General features: G+C 46.8%; 1 protein-coding gene across 4 annotated transcripts in view; it reads right to left on the bottom strand.

The window, feature by feature from the left end:
* DCAF12 (DDB1 and CUL4 associated factor 12) overlaps window positions 1-14,049 on the bottom strand; it is a 41,146-nt gene that overhangs the window by 2,815 nt on the left and 24,282 nt on the right. For all 4 annotated transcript variants that reach the window (XM_031014637.3, XM_031014638.2, XM_031014636.3 and 1 more), the window contains 4 exons: window positions 9,165-9,358; window positions 7,564-7,629; window positions 4,113-4,275; window positions 236-414 (listed from right to left, as the gene is read on the bottom strand). In XM_031014637.3, the coding sequence (XP_030870497.1) occupies window positions 236-414; window positions 4,113-4,275; window positions 7,564-7,629; window positions 9,165-9,358 (602 nt within the window). The remainder of the gene's footprint in view (window positions 1-235; window positions 415-4,112; window positions 4,276-7,563; window positions 7,630-9,164; window positions 9,359-14,049) is intronic.

Here is a 14,049-nt window from a genome sequence, read left to right as displayed (position 1 = left end):
TTACGCCTTGGAGAAAATCCTAAGTCAACCAGTGTGTTTTACTGGGCCTCAGTTTTCCCACAGGCAATGTGCAGACATAAAAGCAAAATCAGGGGGAAGTCTTTTCCTGTTCCAATGAGTGCCTCTTACTAGTGAAAAAGTATGAGTAGATGGTGTGTCAGTGGGGGCTGAGGGGTAGAGGAAGATAATTTTTCTGTTACTGTGTAGCAGTCATCTCAGGCAGGGGCTTACTCACCAGCCAGCCTTTGCCAGTGGTTAGTTTCAGATTCTCCCCTGCTAGTCTGGGCTTGGACCCATAACAAGCTGAGAGCCTCTCTTCCAGAAATCTCTGAGCTCGGATGTCATAGAACAGCAGGGAGCCCTGCCCTGTTCCCACAGTGATGATGTGCTCATAGAAACTCACTGACCGGATTCCTGAAAGACAGAAAAGTAAGGCAGTGAGGCGGGAGAGAATATTTGCTGACTGTCTGCTAGCCTGAATTTCTCCAACACTGAGTTTTCAATGTCCACCCCTCTCCCCTCCACCCGCCCCACAAAGTATCAGACAGTGTTTTCCCAATAGCAAGTTAGCTCATGCAAAAGCAAAGAGAATCCTGATGCCATCCTGCCTATCCACACACTGACAGAAACCTTCCAAGAAGCCTTGGAAAAGTGTCAGATTCCCGATGATGCTCAAGATGCTTTTGGCCGAAGACCATAAGTGCTCAGAACTTCCTTGCTTCCTCTCAACTCACTCTGGGATCATCTTTCATAACTCTAAGCTTTTCTCCATCGTATGTTTCCAACCTACACTGCAACTCAAGGTAATCTGCATATTTATAAATCATTAAGTCATCAACGATTCCTTATATTTCACCTAAAACCACTACTGTGGCAAATGCAAGAAGTCTTTTTTTATTTTTTGAGATGGAGTCTCGCTCTGTCGCCCAGGCTGGAGTGCAATGGCGCGATCTTGGCTTGCTGCAACCTCTGCCTTCCGGGTTCAAGCGATTCTCCTGCCTTAGCCTCCCAAGTAGCTGGGATTACAGGCTCCCGCCATCACACTCAGCTAATTCTTGCATTTTCAGGAGAGACAGGGTTTCACCATGTTGGCCAGGCTGGTCTTGAACTCCTGACCTCAAGTGATCCATCTCGGCCTCCCAAAGTGCTGGGATTATAGGCATGAGCCACTGTGCCCAGCCACAATGCAAGAAGTCTTTATCTAGTATTAGGTGTTTTGAGAGTGGCAAAAAGCCCAGAACTTAAATACCCAAAGATGTTTAAGACAAATCATGTAATTACTTTAGATCACAAGGAAAAACACATCTGCTGTACTTGGGGATCAAATCAGTGCTTGGGATATGAAGATGTCTCTTGGCACATAAGAACTGGATAATATTTGTGGAACCAGTATTTCCTTATTAGGTATGAAAGTTACCCCCATTAAACAGTACCAAAAATCTCTTAAAACTTTTCATTGCATACATTATTACAGCCAAACCTATTTAGTCTTTTCTCTTTTTTTTTTGAGCTCTGTTGCCAAAGCTGGAGTGCTGTGGCACAATCTTGGCTCACTGCAACCTCCACCTCCCAGATTCAAGTGATTCTCCCACCTCAGCCTCCCAAGCAGCTGGAACTACAGGCACCCGCTACCACCCCCAGCTAATTTTGTTTGTATTTTTAGTAGAGACAGGGTTTCACCATGTTGATCAGGCTGGTCTCGAACTCCTGACCTCAGGTGATCCACCTGCCTCAGGCTCCCAAAGTGCTGGGATTACAGGCATCTGCCACCGTGCCCGGCCCTATTTATTCCTTTCTCTACTACTCTCATTATACATTATTATTTGTTCTAAAATATAAGCATTTTAACTATAATTAAGAACAAATAGGCCAGGCGCGGTGGCTCAAGCCTGTAATCCCAGTACTTTGGGAGGCCCAAGGTGAGTGGATCACTTGAGGTCAGGAGTTCAAAACCAGTATGGCCAACATGGTGAAACTCCATCTCTACTAAAAACACAAAAATTAGCTGGGCATGGTGGTACGCGCCTGTAGTCCCAGCTACTCAGGAGGCTAAGGCAAGAGAATCGCTTGAACCTGGGAGGCAGAGGGTGCAGTGAGCTGAGATCACACCACTCCACTCCAGCCTAGGTGACAGAGCAAGACTCATCTCAACAACAACAACAACAAAAAAGAAATAGCTGGGCACAGTGGCTCACGCCTGTAATCCCTGTAATCTTAGCACACACTTTGGGAGGCTGAGGTGGGTGGCCCAAGAGTTTGAGACAACTCTGGGCAACATGATGAGAACCTGTCTCTACAAAAATACAAAAATTAGCTGAATGAGGTGGTGGACGCTTATAGTCCCAGCTACTCGGGAGGCTGAGGTGGGAGGACTGCTTGAGCCTGGCAGGTGGAAGCTGCAGTGAGCTGAGATTGCACCACTTTCCTCCAGCCTGGCTGATAGAGTGAAGACCCTGTCTTCAAAAAAAAAAAAAAAAAAACCGCAAAAAACCCAAAACAAAAGCTACTTTGCAGTATCTGCACAGGAATAAACACTACTTGAAAAAGAGAGGGTGAACTGCAATCCAGTGTGCCTTTTAGGACTCTCAGGATAACACAGCCATATTTTTGCATGAGAAACAGGATAAAGTGAGATACGGGATAAAGTGAGAAATGGGATAAAGTGAGATAAAGAAAATACAATTTGTTAAGTTGGATTCTGGTCCCTAGCTGTTCCCCCATCAAGCTGTGTGATGCTGGGCAAATTATTTAGCTGGCTCTAGGTCTTATATGTAAAACTATGTTTTCTCATCTGCTTCCCACAGGGTTCTTGGTATGATGAAATGGGATGTCAGAAAAAGGTATTTTGAAACCTTCAAAGCACACTAGAATAAGTATTTTTTCCCTCTTCAATAAAGAATGAGGGTGCTCTTACAGAGAATATGTTATAAAAGATTTGAGGTGGAAGCTTAATTTACTCAGTGGTCAGAACTAAACTCGGTATTTTCTTCAGCCTTATTGAGGTTTGTCATGCAATATACGACACATAAAGTATACAATTTGAGGTTCTGACATATGTATATATCCATGACATCATAACCACAATCTACATAATGAACATACGCATTACCCTGAGGTTTCCTCATGCCCTTTGTAAACTTCCTCCTTATCCCACCATGCCACATCTTAGCATAAACAGAATTTTAGTTCAGGCAGGACCACAGCAAAAAAATTACCACAGGATAGAAAGTAGGGCTCTCAGCCAGGTGCAGTGGCTCACACCTGTAATCTCAGCACTTCGGGAGGCCAAGGTGGGGGGATCACAAGGTCAAGAGATCAAGGCCATCCTGGCCAACATGGTGAAACCCCGTCTCTACTAAAAATACAAAAATTAGCTGGGCGTGGTGGTATGTGCCTGTAGTCCCACCTACTCGGGAGGCTGAGGCAGGAGAACCACTAGAACTCAGAAGGCAGAGGTTGCAGTGAGCTGAGATCGCGCCACTACACTCCAGCCTGGCAACAGAGCGAGACTCTGTCTCAAAAAAAAAAAAAAAAAAATGTAGAGCTTTCTAAAAGAACATGGAAACTACTAACTAATATCCTGACTGGTGGCTCCCAACAAAGGCTTCTGTGGCGACACATTTGTCTGTGGTGTTTGAAAGTCTAGTGCCCTTTTGTGTCACTCCCCCCACACCCTTTTTTTTTTTTTTGAGACAGAATTTCGCGCTCATTGCCCAGGCTGGAGTGCAATGGTGCGATCTCAGCTCACCGCAACCTCCGCCTCCCAGGTTCAAGCAATTCTCCTGCCTCAGCCTCCCGAGTAGCTGGGATTACAGGCATGCGCCACTGCGCCCGGCTAATTTTGTATTTTTAGTAGAGACGGGGTTTCTCCATATTTATGGGTCAGGCTGGTCTCAAACTCCCGACCTCAGGTGATCCGCCCGCCTCGGCCTCCCAAAGTGCTGGGATTACAGGCGTAAGCCACCACGCCTAGCCGTCGCTCCCCTTTTTGAACACACTTCCATATGTTCCATACAGAGCACTATACCTGTTTGGAAACCAACAAAGAAACTGAAAGTCAGAACCCATATGCAGTGCAGCTGTAGGCCTGAGGTGCACACAGGGACTCTTACCACTGCCTCGCTCCCTGGAACAGACAGACTTGACGTTGTATGATGGCTGCCGTGGATCCAAGAAGGAGACATGAGCTTGGGAGCCCACTGCATAAACTGACCATTCACTACCATAAGCCAGACACACATTCTCACGGCAATATGGCAGTTTGGTGGAGAGGAGCTGAAAATAGAGGAGAGATATAACCATGGCATCAGCAGAGAGGGTAAGGCAGGGATATTGTTTCTGTACTCCCACCTTGATGGGCTTCCCTCATATAAAAGCCACATAAAATCAAGCCCTGATTACAGAAATAACACTCTGTTCCACCCCTAGGTATACAGGAGAAAGAGGAGGTGAATGTTAATAGACGGTAAGACCTAGATACTGAAGGAGACAGGTTGGGGAAAAGGTAAATCTGGAATAAATAATCAGAAGTAGCTGGAAAGGCCAAGGCCTTTCTTGGTAGGCTGTTTCAACTATTCAGGTTGTTTCTGGGAATCGTTCCAGGGCACTAAAGCCATGGTCCCACTCTGTTCTGTCTGCCAGGAAGGGCCACCTCAGTGCTTTTCAGATAAAGAGGCTGATCTCTGGCTACCCCCAGCTCACCTTCCCACCTGAATGGGAATTGTACGCTATAGAAAGCACGCTCATGGGACTAGCTTAATCCCAGATAACCCACATCAGCCTTAACCCTGGGTCTTTGTCAGTTAGCAAATCCTCAGTGAGTGCATACTACACATAAGACAGCATACAAGGTCAGTGGAGCTCAAAGGCTATTGTGACATGAAGGAATCACTAATTCCTGGAACCCTGCTTCCTCTTGCAAAGTCCTCTAGGATAAGAAGAAGACAAAAAGCTGGTCGTGGTGGCTAACGTCTGTAATCCCAGCACTTTGGGAGGCTGAGGCAGGCAGATCACCTCAGGTCAGGAGTTCAAGACCAGGCTGGCCAACCTGGTGAGATGCTGTCTCTACTAAAAATACCAAAAATTAGCTAGGGGTAGTGGTGCATGCCTGTAATCCCAGCTACTCAGGAGGCTGAGGAAGGAGAATCACTTGAACCTGGGAGGCGGAGGTTGCAGTGAGCTAAGATTGTGCCACTGCATTCTAGCCTGGGCAACAAAGTGAGACTCTGTCTCAAAAAAAATAAAAAAAAGACAAATGATTCACAGGTAGGTTTAACTCTATGTAAAAGTTGCTTGTTGAATCTCCCTTATCCAAAAGGCTTGTGACTACAAATGTTTTGAATTTCGGATTTCTCCAGATTTTTTTTTTTTTTTGAGACGGAGTCTCGCACTGTCGCCCAGACTGGAGTACAGTGGCGCGATCTCAGCTCACTGCAAGCTCCACCTCCCGGGTTCACACCATTCTCCTGGGTTCACACCATTCTCCTGCCTCAGCTTCCCGGGTAGCTGGGACTACAAGTGCCCACCACCACGCCTGGCTAATTTTTTGTATTTTTAGTAGAGATGGGGTTTCACCATGTTAGCCAGGATGGTCTCAATCTCCTGACCTTGTGATCCACCCGCCTTGGCCTCCCAAAGTGCTGGGATTATAGGCGTGAGCCACCGCACCCAGCCCAGATTTTTAAATATCTACATGTATGTAAGGAGCTATCTTGGGGATGGCACCCAAGTCTAACCACAAAATTCATTTATGTTTCATATACATCTTATACACATAGAGTGAAGGTAATTTTATGCAATATTTTAAATAATTTTCTGCATTAAACAATGTTTGGTACACTGACCTGTCAGAAAGCAAAGGTGTCCCGTGTGAAATTTTCCATTTGTGGCATTGTGTTGGTGCTCAAAAAGTTTTGGACTTTGGAGGCTTTTTTTTTTGAGAGAGAGTCTTGCTCTGTTGCCAGGCTGGAGTGCAGTGGCATGATCTCGGCTCACTGCAACCTCTGCCTCCTGGGTTCAAGCGATTCTCCTGCCTCAGCCTCCCAAGTATCTGTGACTACAGACGCCCACCACCACACCCAGCTAATTTTTGTATTTTTAGTAGAGACGGGGTTTCGCCATGTTGGCCAGCATGGTCTCGATCTCTTGACCTCATGATCCGCGTGCCTTGGCCTCCCAAAGTGCTGGGATTATAGGCATGAACCACTGCGCCAGGCTTTTTTTTTTTTTTTTTTTTTTTTTTTTTTTTGAGATAGGGTCTCGCTCTGTCACCCAGGCTGGAGTGCAGTGGCAAAATTACGGCTCACTGCAGCCTTGACCTCCTCAGCTCAAGTGGTCCTCCTGCCTCAGCACTGCTACCCTCCAGTAGCTGGGACTACAGGCATATGCCACAATGTATGGCTAATTTTTAAATTTTGTTGCAGAGATAGGGTCTTACTGTGTTGCCCAGGCTAGTTTTGAACTCCTGGGCTCAAGCAATCCTCCTGCTTCAACCTCCCAAAGTGTTGGGATTACAGGCCTAAGGCATTGTGCCCAATTGGATTTTGGAGCATTCTGGATTAGGGATGATCAATTTGTATTGTAAATTAAGTCTATTTTCTCATTACCTTACATGATTATTTCAGAGATGGTTTATCTTAATTTGATCGATCTTCAATTGCCAAAGGTTCCTAACACTTAGGTTTTCCTTCCCTTACAGCATGCCAAGTAGTCATCAATCTATAAAGAAATACTTAAATGCATTGTTGAGGAGGACTGCTAGTCAAAGGAGCCTCTCAGGAAGCTTATGCAATAGGAAAGAATCACCCTGTCTTACTCTTTAAAAGACTTTCCTGCAAGAGAGGCACACCAGACTCAAAATTTCATGTACTGTGCAAAAACATGCCCAGGCCTTTGGAGAACTGGTCTTTTAAACAAGAATTGAGACCAGGTGCAATGGCTCATGCCTGAATGCCCAGCACTTCGGGAGACCAAGGTGGGAGGATCGCTTGAGGTCAGGAGTTCAAAACCAGCCTGGGAAACATAGTGAGACTCTGTCTCTACAAAAAATTAAAAAAACAAAACAAAACAAAAAAAACAACCAGATGGGTGTGGTGACACATACCCATAGTCTCAGCTACTTGGGAGGCTGAGGCAAGAGGATCGCTTATGCCCAGGAGTTCAAGGCTGCACTGATCCATGAGCCATGACTGCACTCCAACTTGGGTGACAGAGTGAGACCCTATATTTATTGTCTTTAAAAATAAAAATACCAACCTGGCCAACATGGTGAGACTGTGTTCCTACTAAAAATACAAAAAAAATACCTGGGCATGTTGGCAGATGCCTGTAATCCCAGCAGCTACTCAGGTGGCTGAGGCACAAGAACTGGTTGAACCCAGGAGGCAGAGGTTGCAGTGAGCCAAGATTGCACCATTGCACTCCAGCCTGGGCATCAGAGCGAGACTCTGCCTCAAAAATAAATGAATAGATAAAATAAACATGAAAAAAAAACTCAGCTAGAATTACAGTATTTTAACTGAAGGTGAATTATTAGGTAAAACCACAAAATCATGTTCATCACACCTTAGATAGTGTATTTTCAGCCTTCCAGAGATGAAAGTAGCCATCCAGAGACACTGCTCCCAGTTCCTACAAGAGCAATGAAAACCAGGTTATATTATCATCTATAACAACTAATGTACGATAATAAGCAGGCGAGGATTCTAAGGTCAGGGTCCTTTACTCCTGTCTCGTGATGATTCCAGCAGAGGTGCCAGTAATTATTAGACCATTACTTCACCCTACAGAACCTAGCTGAATGGCATATTAAATTGAGGCTGCCAGCAATAACACAGGCACCCATGGTTGAAAAACTCCTCACTACGCTATCACTCCCTCAACATCCTGTTGGAGAGTTAAAGCAGGGCACACATGTGAAGGACAGTTTCATAATCTAGTGTGAGAATTTCTGTAAGTGAAGAGTCTAATCTAGGAGAGATTAATCTACCCTTAGGCCATAAATACAGATGGGATAGGAGGCTGAGGGAACTACCCTTCAAACTGTGGCCTGATTCAGATTCTGGAGAAGCCTTTCTCTGGCTCTGGGTGTATATTCTGACACTGCTTTTTTTTTTTTTTTTTTGAGATGGAGTCTTGCTCTGTCACCCAGGCTGGAGTGCTGTGGCGCAATTTCGGCTCACTACAACCTCCGCCTCCTGTAGTTCTCCTGCCTCAGCCTCCTGAGTAGCTGGGAATACAGGCATATGCCACCATGCCTGGCTAATTTTTTTGTATTTTCAGTAAACATGGGGTTTTACCATGTTGGCCCAGGCTAGTCTCAAACTCCTGACCTTGTGATCTGCCTGCCTCGGCCTCCGAAAGTGCAGGGATTACAGGCGTGAGTCACTGCGCCTGGGCGACACTCTGCTTTTATTAAAACCTCAGCATCAGATCTGACTCAATAAGGTAAGACTTAGTGGAAATGTGAAGGGAAAGTAGGCAGTAAAGAATACTGGCCAGGCGTGGTGGCCCACGCCTGTAATCCCAGCATTTTGGGAGGCCAAGGAGAGTGGATCAACTGAGGTCAGGAGTTCAAGACCAGCCTGGCCAACATGGTGAAACCCCGTCTCTACTAGAAAATACAAAATTAGCCATGTGTAGCGGTGCATGCCTGTAGTCCCAGCTACTTGAGAATCTGAGGCAGAAGAATTGGTTGAACCTGGAAGGTGGAGGTTGCTCTGAGCTGAGATCGTGCCATTGCACTCCAGCCTAGGTGACAAGAGCAAAACACAGTCTCAAAAAGAAAAAAAAAAAAAGGAATGAATACCAAAGAGAAAAAAAGTGATTGTTTTCAGAAGCAAGTATGAAAATCATGCCCAGAATACAGCACCTGCAAAGGCATGTGCAAATGAGAGACAGTCAAATCAGGGTGGCCCTAGGGGAATTCTGTGAGGCTGACCCACAAATATAGACCACTCAGAGAAATACTGCAGAGACCAGTTGAAGGGGTGGGTTTCAGAGCCTCAGTTATAATTTCTCACCAGCATCACTCAGCCTTTAAGAGGTGTTCTGTGGGCTCAGAACCATGCTATGTAGCAAGCACTGATGGGGAAGGAAAAAGGAGTGCATATCCCAAGACATAAGCAAGAGGAATACAGGTCAGGGATCCCTACACAAGTTCATACCTTGTTCTTGTTGTTGAAGGCCAGAGCCCGAACCTTGCAGTTGTCAGGGTTTGTGTCTTCTTTGGGGATGTCCTTTAAGGCCTTGTGAGTGATGTGTGCATACACAGGGACCCGTGACACATTGTGTCTCGCATCACTTTTGGTCAAAACATCATCTGTCACCTCCCAGAGTCCCATAGAACCATCACGTGAGCCTGCAGGGCCAGGAGAACACAGATGTCAGATGTACCCACACCTCTACGGGAAATCCCACAGACGCCAAAGAGGGCTTTCATAGTCTAGCTGTTTGTGCATCATCCTCATATGTGCTGAAGCTTGGCCAGATGGCCCACCCTAAACACAGAGCAGTAGGCATTTTAATAGCTACACTAAGAGAATTATTCACCTAAGGTCTAGGCATTAAAATACAACTTTTAAGTTTGACATGGTTGTTGAAATTTATTTATTATTATTATTATTTTTTGAGACAGAGTCTCGCTTTGTCACCCAGGCTGGAGTGCAGTGGTGCGATCTCAGCTCACTGCAACCTCCGTCTCCTGGGTTCAAGCGATTCCCGTGCCTCACCCTCCCGAGTAGCTGGGATTACAGGTGCCTGCTCCATGCCCGGCTATTTTTTTTGTATTTTTAGTAGAGACGGGGTTTTACCATGTTGCCCAAGCTGGTCTTGAACTCCTGAGTTCCAGCGATCAGCCTGCCTTGGCCTCCCAAAGTGCTAGGATTACAGGTGTGAGCCACCACACCTGGTCTGCTTTTTTTTTTTTGAGACAGAGTCTCGCTCTATCACCCAGGCTGGAGTGCAGTGGCACGATCTTGGCTCACTGCAACCTCGGCCTCCTGGGTTCTAGCGATTCTCCTGCCTCAGCCTCCCAAGTAGCTGAGATCACAGGCGCATGCTACCATGCCCTGCTAATTCTTTTTATTTTTATTTTTGAGATGGAGTCTTGCTGTGATGCCTAGGCTGGAGCGCAATGGCGCAATCTTGGCTCACTGCAACCTCCGCCTCCCAGGTTCAAGCAATTCTCCTGCCCCAGCCTGTAGCTGGGACTACAGGCGCGTGCCACCATGCCCAGCTAATTTTTGTATTTTCAGTAGAGACGGGGTTTCACCATATTGGCCAGGCTGGCCTCGAACTCCTGACCTCAAGTGATCCACCTGCCTCAGCCTCTCAAAGTTCTGGGATTACAGGCATGAGCCACCGCGCCTTACTCGAAATTTTTTAACGAGAATTTTATACATTTTGATAAAGCTAATTTTCTTTTTTCTTTTTCTTTTTTTTCCCTTTTTTTGGAGATGAAGTCTCTCTGTGTTACCCAGGCTGGAGTGCAATGGCATGATCTCGGCTCATTGCAACCACCACCTCCCGGGTTCAAGCGATTCTCCTGCCTCAGCCTCCCGAGCAGTTGGGACTACAGGCACACGTCACCACGCCCAGCTAATTTTTGTATTTTTAGTAGAGAGAGGGTTTCACCATGTTGGCCAGGCTGGTGTCGAACTCCTGACCTCGTGATCCGCCCGCCTCAACCTCCCAAAGTGCTGGGATTAGAGGCGTAAGCCAGTGCGCCTGGCCAAAGCTTAGTAATTTTCTATGCCAAATGTTTAGGTCTCTTGGCATGCATCCACAGCTGACTTTTAGTGGGCAGTAGGGCTTGGGAACCCTCCCCTCTAAAGCAGTGGTGCTTAACCTTTTTTGAGCCTTGGACCCCCTTATGTCTCTCTTTTTTTAGAGACAGGGTCTCACTTTGGGGCTCAGGGTAGACAGGGCAATAGTGGCACAATCATAGCTCACTGCAGGCTCAACTTCCTGGGCCTAAGTGATCCTCCTGCCTCAGCCTCCTGAGTAGCTAATACAACAGGTATGCACCCCCATGACTGGCTTTTTTTTTTTTTTTTTTGAGATGGAGTCTCGCACTGTCGCCCAGGCTGGAGTGCAGTGGTGCGATCTCGGCTCACTGCAAGCTCCGCCTCCTGGGTTCACGCCATTCTCCTGCCTCAGCCTCCTGAGTAGCTGGGACTACAGGGGCCCGTCACCACGCCTGGCTAATTTTTTGTATTTTTAGTAGAGACGGGGTTTCACTGTGTTAGCCAGGATGGTCTCGATCTCCTGACCTCGTGATCCACCTGCCTCGGCCTCCCAAAGTGCTGGGATTACAGGAGTGAGACACCGCGCCCAGCCTTTTTTTTTTTTTTTTTTTTTTAATACAAGGCCTCACTCTGTTACCCAGGCTGGAGTGGAGTGGTGCAATCTCAGCTCATCCCAACCTCCACCTCCTGAGCACAAGTGATCCTCTCACCTCAGCCTCCTGAGTAGCTGTGACTACAGGCACACCCTACCACACCTGGCTAATTTTTGCATTTTTTTTTTTTATAGACAGGGTTTTGTCATATTGCCCAGCATTGTCTTAAACACCTGGGCTCAAGTGATCCAGCTGCCTCATCCTGTCAAAGTGCTGGGATTACAGGTATGAGCCACCAAGCCTAGCCTTATTTTTTTAACTTTTTTTTGTAGAGATGGGGTCTCGATTTGTTGCCAAGGCTAGTCTTGAACCCCTGGCCTCAAGTGATCCTCATACCTCAGCCTCTCAAAGTGCTAGGATTAAAGGCATGAGCCACCATACCCAGACTAGGCCTCTTTTTCTAGAAAATTACACAAAACACCACATTTTACATTCAATTTCAGGGAGACCCATGGATTTCCTGAAATCCGTGGGCTTTCCATGAACCCACAAGGACCACAAACCCTCCCCAACTTTTTTTTTTTTTTTTAAATGAGACAGGTTCTGGCTCTGTCACCCAAGCTGGAGTGCAATAACATGATTATGGCTCATTGCAGCCTCAACCTCCTGGGCTTCAGCAATTCTCCTGCCCCAGCCTCCCAAGTAGCTGGGTCTACAGGCATGTATCCTCATGCCCAGGTAATTTTTTATTTTCATTTTTTTGTAGAAATGGGGTCTCACTATGTTACCCAGGCTGGTCTTGGACTCCTGACCTCCAACTCCTGCTTCAGTCTCTCGAAATACTGGGACTACAAGTGTAAGCCACTGTGCCCGGCCACAATTCCTTTATTATTTATTTATTTATTTTGGTGGGGGGACAGAGTTTCACTCTTATTGCCCAGGCTAGAATGCAATGGCACGATCTTGGCTCACCGCAACCTCTGCTTACTGGGTTCAAGTGATTCTCCTACCTCAGCCTTCCGAGTAGCTGGGATTACAGGCATGTGCCACCATGCCCGGCTAATTTTGTATTTTTAGTAGAGACGGGGTTTATCCGTGTTGTTCAGGCTGGTCTTGAACTCCTGACCTCAGGTGATCCGCCCTCCTCAGCCTCCCAAGTGCAAGGATTACAGGCGTAAGCCACTGTGCCCAGCCCACAATCCTTTTATTAAGAATGACTGTTCTAGACTGTTCTTTATTAAGAATTACTGCTCACACCTGTAATCCCAGCAACTTGGGAGGCTGAGGTAGGTGGACCACCTGAGCTCAAGAGTTTGAGACCAGCCTGAGCAACATGGCAAAACCCCATCTCTACCAAAAATACAAAAAATTAGCCAGGCGTGGTGGGGCACGCCTGTGGTCCCAGCTACTCAGGAGGCTGAGCTGGGAGGATAGCTTGAGCCTGGGAAATAGAAGTTGCAGTGAGCTGAAATTGTGCCACAGACTCCAACCTGGGTGACAGAGTGAGACCCCGTCGCAAAAAAAAAAAAAAAAAAAAAAAAAGATAATAATGACGACTATTCTAGGCTGGGTACAGTGGTATATGCCTTTAATCCCAGCACTCTGGGAGGCCAGGTAACATGGGAAAACCCTGTCTCTACAAAAAATACAAAATTAGCCAGGCATGGTGGCGCAAACCTGTGGTACCAGCTACCCGGGAGGCTGAGGTGGGAGGGTCACTGGAGCCTGGAGAGGTCAAGGGTGCAGTGAGCTGGGATCACACCAACAGTCTGGGCAACAGAGTAAGACCCTGCCTCCAAAAAAAAAAAAAAAGAATAATGACTGTTTTATATAAAACGAATGCTTAAAAAGATAAATCAGTTTTCTTAGCAAACAATAATAAAGCACTTAAAAACCCAGGCCGGGCACGGTGGCTCATGCCTGTAACCCCAGAACTTTGGGAGGCTGAGGCAGGCAGATAACGAGGTCAGGAGTTTGAGACCGACCTGACCAACATGGTGAAACCCTGTCTCTACTAAAAATACAAAAATTAGTCGGGCGTGTGCCTGTAATCCCAGATACTTAGGAGGCTGAGGCAGGAGAATTGCTTGAACCCAGGAGACGGAGGTTGCAGTGAGCCGAGATCACACCACTGCACTCCAGCCTGGATGACAGAGACTCCATCTCAAAACAAACAAACAACAACAACAACAACAACAAAAAACAGGAACACTTTTCTGTGAATTGAGCCCTGAATATACTGTTGGTGGCAAGCTAAAATGGTATCTTTCTAGAGGACAACTGAGCAACCTGCAGCAAGGAAATTTTATATTCCTGGCCGGGCGCAGTGGCTCACGACTGTAATCCCAACACTTTGGGAGGCTTAGGCAGGCAGGTCGCTTGAGGCCAGGACGTTGAGACCAGCCTGGGCAAAATGTCGAAACACCATCAGTACAAAAAAATACAAAAAACTAGCCAGGCATGGTGGCACATGCCTGTAGTCCCAGCTACTCAGGGACAGGGGTGGGGTGCTGAGACAGGAGGATTGTTTGAGACTGGGAGGTCAAGGCTGCAGTGAGCCATGATCACGCCACTGCACTCCATCCTGGGTGACAGAGCGAGACCTTAACTCCAAAAAAAAAAAAAAAAAGAGAAACAACAGCTGGGCGCAGTGGCTCATGCCTGTAATCCCGGCACTTTAGGAGGCCGAGGCAGGTGGATCACCAGGTCAG

Source organism: Gorilla gorilla, chromosome 13 (genome assembly GCF_029281585.2).
Source record: "Gorilla gorilla gorilla isolate KB3781 chromosome 13, NHGRI_mGorGor1-v2.1_pri, whole genome shotgun sequence".
NCBI lineage: Eukaryota > Metazoa > Chordata > Mammalia > Primates > Hominidae > Gorilla > Gorilla gorilla.
The sequence above is the reverse complement of the archived record's forward strand: the minus strand, read 5'-3'. Positions and strand labels throughout refer to the sequence as shown.